Source organism: Cajanus cajan, chromosome 5 (genome assembly GCF_000230855.2).
Source record: "Cajanus cajan strain Asha chromosome 5, NIPB_CcT2T_4, whole genome shotgun sequence".
Lineage (NCBI taxonomy): Eukaryota > Viridiplantae > Streptophyta > Magnoliopsida > Fabales > Fabaceae > Cajanus > Cajanus cajan.
The window spans coordinates 15,632,538-15,638,407 of record NC_138521.1 but is presented as its reverse complement, the minus strand read 5'-3'; the positions used below and the strand labels follow the sequence as shown (position 1 = coordinate 15,638,407).

The window sequence follows — 5,870 nt, the reverse complement described above, 5'->3', positions numbered from 1 at the left end:
CTATTGTCAAGAGGGGGATATGAATTAAAAAAAAAAATGATGAAGGCTAGGGCAGAGGCAGCATGGGTTGAGTCTGCTGACCGTGTGGAGTCACCTCCCCTCCATGAGATGTGGATAGCAGCCCGAACAAAATCAGATGGGCAAATGACTTTTGAGTCTACAAGGGTCATTGCTGATAAAATAGTAAGTAAAAGTATACAAACTAAGACTCTTCATTTCAAATCATTTAATTCATAAGTGTAGTTTAGGGTATACTTATTGTTAATATGTTGCATGAGGGTTTAGTTGAGCAGACCACCCAGGGCTCATTTGTTTCCCATGGTCGGGATGATATCCTCACAACGGCCATAGGAAGGCTAGAGCACGCAGGCCGTGTGCGTGGTGTTGGTGGTTCTTGGAGCCACTAAGATTTCTTTGGTGCACGATCATCGAGGAGAACTGTTGACTTTTGCAGTCAAGAGGCTATGCAGAGAATGGAGATGCAGTTTGAAGAGAAATTGAAGAACATTCGAGAAGAGTTTGAACAGAAGTTTGAACTTTTGGCTCGTTCTCAGCAAAAAACTCTAGTTGCTCATGATGGTGTTCGAGTCATCACTAAAGAGAGTTGTGCTGCTCCAGATCCCTCAGCGGAATAGACTCACACTGATGTACCAAACCAGTGTGAGTTATATGTTGAGGATGACCCCCCACGGTTAGTGGCTATTGGCCGAGTATTTGAGGGTGGCTCAATCATGCATGGTGTCCCTCTACAGCCAGACTGGACACGAGTTGTGGTTGACCAAGTTCAAGATGTTGCTGCTCCAGTGCCTTTGCCCAATACAGAGGTTCAACTAGTGGGGCAGGCAACCGGCACATTCTTAGCTTGGCCAAAACGTTGGGTCATGCCGCTTTCAGCACGGGCAAAGGTAATACTATTATTACTCTTTTATATTCTTATAATTCTATTATTGTTTAACTAATTTTGATTATTTCTTTAGGATTTTATCAATCGTGGTAAGGAGGTCATGAGAGAACCTCATGTTGATCATGCTAATATCGCAGAAGCTGAGGATGATCCCATATCTAGGCTTCTAACCATATTATCACGATTAAAGAAGAAACCAATTCAATTGCAGTGGGACATTAGAGTTTTTGGAGTTGATAGCTCTGATGTTCCACTATACATATCCCTGCCTGATGCATTAGAGATTGTTGGGGGAAACTCCATGTTAAATATATCTATCATACAGCTGTGGGCCATGTAAGTCATATTTTCTTTTATGAGTCTAAATTTACAATAATTACATTTAACTTATAATAATTATTTGTGTTAGGTACATGGACAAATTGAGTGTGGAGCAAGCACAAGCACAAGTATATGGATTTATTGAGCCTCAATCCATCCAAAAATCAGGAAACACTCAGGTCCAGATCCAATAATATATGCAAACATGGATGAGTGACTCAAGAAGAGATATATACATGGCTCCATACGTTGGCGGGTTAGTTTTTAATTGGTTTTTTAATCATGGTAATTTTATAACTAATTTGTTTGTCATACAATGTAGGTCCCATTGGCAGTTAATGTTTATCATTCCTAAGGAATACACCGTGGTGTGGTTTTGTTCACTACATCGAAAACCAAGCCACGAAATTAAATGTCAATTACAAGGGTAACTAAAATTTTTCATTATGTTTTAAAACTATAATTATATATATTGGCTAACATCTGTTTTTATTTCAATTAATTAGAATCATGCCTGGAGCTAATATTTTAAGTGGAATAAGCAGATCATCAAAGACATTGCACTTCATATACCCTAAGGTTAGCAAATTAATTAATACAGGCAATAATATTTAAATTTATTGACTTTGAAAATAATAGTTATTTGTTTCTCATTTTAGTGTAATAAGCAACAAGACTCATTTGAATGTGGCTATTACATCATGTATTAGATGAGAGCCATAGTTTCTGCGGGTATTACTGATTCTTGGGCACAAGTAATTCATATCAAAATTTATTTAAGTATATTTACCTTTACGATAATTAACATTGCATATTAATGACACTTAAATTAATGTTTCAGGTCTTTCAAGATCTATCTCCATTGCCCGAAGATGAGATCATCAAGATAAGAGAACAATGGACAACTTTTTTTCTTCAAAGTATATAATAGTTAGATTTCTAAGTTTAGTTAGTTAGATATTATGTTTCTAGTTTGATAGCATTGACAAACATATGTTTTATAGCTTTTTTAGGATAATAGGATTTACATTGTCATAATTTATGTTTTGTAAGATTTATATATTATTTTCTTTTTGTCATTCAATTTTAAAATATAATTTGAATTTCTATTCTAGACTGCCTGATTTAGGTTTTATATTATGGACTATATATATGTGCAGGTTTTGGGTATATCAAAAAACAACAAAAGTTCTAAAAAAAATGCCAGAATTTACGTCGGACTACACCATAGCCAATGTAAATTTACGTCGGACCTAGCACTAGCCAACGTAAATTCTTGCGTCATTTTTCCCCTTTTAAAGCCCTTTTTTACGTCGGGCGCAAAACATCTCCGACGTAAATTTACGTCGTCTGTGACAGGCGACGTAAATTTACGTCTCCCATATTAATATGGAGCCTTTTCCGACGTAAAAACCTTAAAATATCCGACATTAAAGACTCATTTTGTACTAGTGGGACCATCTTCTATATCCATATCAGGGAATAACAATTTAATGCTTTCTGAAGCCTTAAGGGTATTTTTTATATATATATATTAATTGAAATTCCTTTTCTGTTTTGTTTTCTCTTTCTTTTTAACGTATATATAAAATATAATTATTGAATTATAATTTTATATTATCTAAATTATTTATATAAAATTTTATTAACATTGAACACTAATAAAAATGTAATTTGATTATTCATATGTAAAATTTTATTAAAATTGAACACTAATAAAAATGTAATTAAGTGATTCATATATATTTTTTATACTTAATTTTAACAATATATAAATTTGTTATTAAATAACTTTGAATTGATATAAAATTTGGTATGTAAAAAATCAAAAGTCGTCAGCTCTTTAACACTCTTTAACTAAGGATTGCGATTCAATCCTCACACTAAACATAAAATTATGATCGAAGATATTGAGTAAAAAGAATTATATCTCCTTATTAAACCAAAATAAAAAAACATTCAATTTAGAGGTGAGTTTAAAAATAAAATTATTTAGTTGTAAGTTACTAATAATCTAAATTTTAGTGTATTTTAAAAAAATTAATCATAATTATAACTTACTAAAATGTTGAACAACATTATTGAATCTTACAAGGATTTGGTAACATGATCCACTTTTTATGAAAAATTAATATGTTAACAAGTTATAACTTAGTTATATCTAGTTATAATTAATAAAGTTATTTAGTTAGAATATATTTTATGATACTTATAATTATAATTTTCTAATATATTTTTCCTAAATTTTACTATATATATATATATATATTCGAGTCTAACAACTGTCATCCTTCATGACATGTCAATTTCACCAGATTTCAATCTCCCTTGTCTCTAGGCCTTTAAATTTTATCCCATTTTATTTTGATAATGGAAGACTAAAATCCGGTTCAAGTGACATGTCATGAATGTTAAAGAAGTAAATGATAGAAGTTGTTATAAGGAAGATGGTGCTCGTGAAATGTAACGTTCAATGAAATCTTGTTCTTATGTATGGGCATAGTATTTGGTTTGGTCTCACGGGAATCACCACCCCTCTCACGTGTTCCTCTCTTCTCTCTCTCTCTCTCGGGTGGACCTCGCTGTTTTCTACGGCGCTGCACGTTTCCTCCCACAAGCCTTTGGTCGGTGGTTCCATTCCATGACTAGCTAGTGAGTGTCAAGTGTGAACCTCATACTAATCACTTAAATTTATGATTTTTTTGGTGCTTGCACACTTAATTGTCAAGACTCAAACGTTGGCACCAAAGTCTTTAATTTTTTTTTAATTATTTTTGTAAAGAAAAGCCTTTAAGTGAAAAGAAATTAATAAAATTACGTGGAATTTTAATTAATTAAATACATAATTTGGATACTTCATTAATATGACCAATCTAATAATTATAATTAATATTTTTCATTCCATACATTAATCAATAATTTTTACTTGATGCACTTCCTTTATATATAAAACAAATATCAAGTGGAAATTGAGAATATAATGTAAAAGAAACAAATCTTCATCATACAATTAAAATTGATTACTAAAATTAAATTTAACTAAATTTACTATATATATATATATATATATATATATATATATATATATATATATATAAATGTGTGTGTGTGTATGTGTGTATATGATGAGAGTTTAAATAATATCGATGTAACTTTTACTAACTATTACATCACTCAATATCTTTCAATTAAATGTGAATTTTTCAAAACTTATCATTATGAAAATTTCTTACTCCTAGATATATATACAAAATTTTATATTAATATAAGATAATTTGATACCTCATTCTTATAAAATAAAATTAAGATAATATTTTTTTAAAAAAAAAAATATTAAAATATGAACAATTTTATTATTTTCAAAAATATGAGGTGATATGAAGTTATAATTCAACAGTTGGATCGACAAAATTCACTATTAATTAAAAATTATTAAGTGATATACTAATTGATAAAAGTTATACTAATGTTCTTTCTCTCTCTCAATACATATATGGATGATTAAAATTATTTTGTCTCATATCTCTCATGTTGCTAGGTATGTTCCAAATTTTAAGTGTTGAATTTGCTAAATTAATGGTTAAAATACTTTTTAGTCCATACAGTTTTACTTATTTTAACTTTTAGTCTTTATACATAATACTTATCACTAAAATCCACTTTTACTTATACTATATAAATATAATATATGTTGGTATATTGTTAAAAAGTATAAGTTATAATGATGCACTGTACATGTTGTTAAATCTTATTTAAAATCAATACTAAAATTAAGTGTAGTTATACGTCAAATAAATTTATATGTACATATATTGTACCTATAATGACACATTTTGTATATCACATTTCTTATGGTATTTTTAATCATATTCTTAGTTTTTATAGTTTAAAAGAGATCTTTATTGACTATAATTTTAATCCTTTTAATCCCTATCATTAATTCTTGTAATGGTATCCATTTTTGTATTAATGTAATAGAGATCTTTAATTTTGTGAGAATAAATAAAAAAATGTCGAGGAACCTAATTTAGAGAAACTCTAATAAAATAAATTTGACATCAACAAGGTCGTATCTAGGAATTTTGGGGCCATAGGCAAAAATTAAGACAAGAGTCTATGTTAATATAGCCTAATAATTTTTATATTATTTTTCTAGCTTTTTAGGCTGTAAAATTATTTATTAAAGTTTTATAATCAAGTAATTCTAACATCTCACTCTCAATAGATAATATAGCTAACTCATTCAATATATCTTGTAACATAGTTGATCTTAAATATGATTTAATTAATTTTAATTTTGAAAAACTTCTTTCAGCAGTCGCAATAGTTACAAGTAATGTTAATAATATTCTATAAACAATGTATGTATTTAGAAAAGAACATGATCTTTTTATATAGTTCAATATTTTTAATGTGTGTTAATTTCATTTGTAATAATTTCTTTCAATAACTTTAATTCTGAAAATAAATCAAGACTATCAATATCAGAATGATCCTCAAAACTCAAAATCTTTTCAAGATTGATACAATATTTTTTCAATTCATCTTCCCCTAAACTTTTAAAATTATTTGAATCAAATAAAAAACTAAACATGTTTTCATATTCTAAAAATTGTTCAAATCGACTTTCAATAGAAGAAATAGA

General features: G+C 28.9%; 1 protein-coding gene across 1 annotated transcript; it reads left to right on the top strand.

Moving 5' to 3' along the window:
- The first annotated feature begins 241 nt into the window (after window positions 1-241).
- On the top strand, window positions 242-1,501 carry LOC145957729 (uncharacterized). The gene is made up of 3 exons (XM_083074146.1): window positions 242-905; window positions 978-1,240; window positions 1,314-1,501. The coding sequence occupies exons 1-3, from the start codon at window positions 732-734 to the stop codon at window positions 1,417-1,419; spliced, it is 543 nt and encodes a 180-aa protein (XP_082930272.1). The 5' UTR covers window positions 242-731; the 3' UTR covers window positions 1,420-1,501.
- Window positions 1,502-5,870: the final 4,369 nt, after the last annotated feature.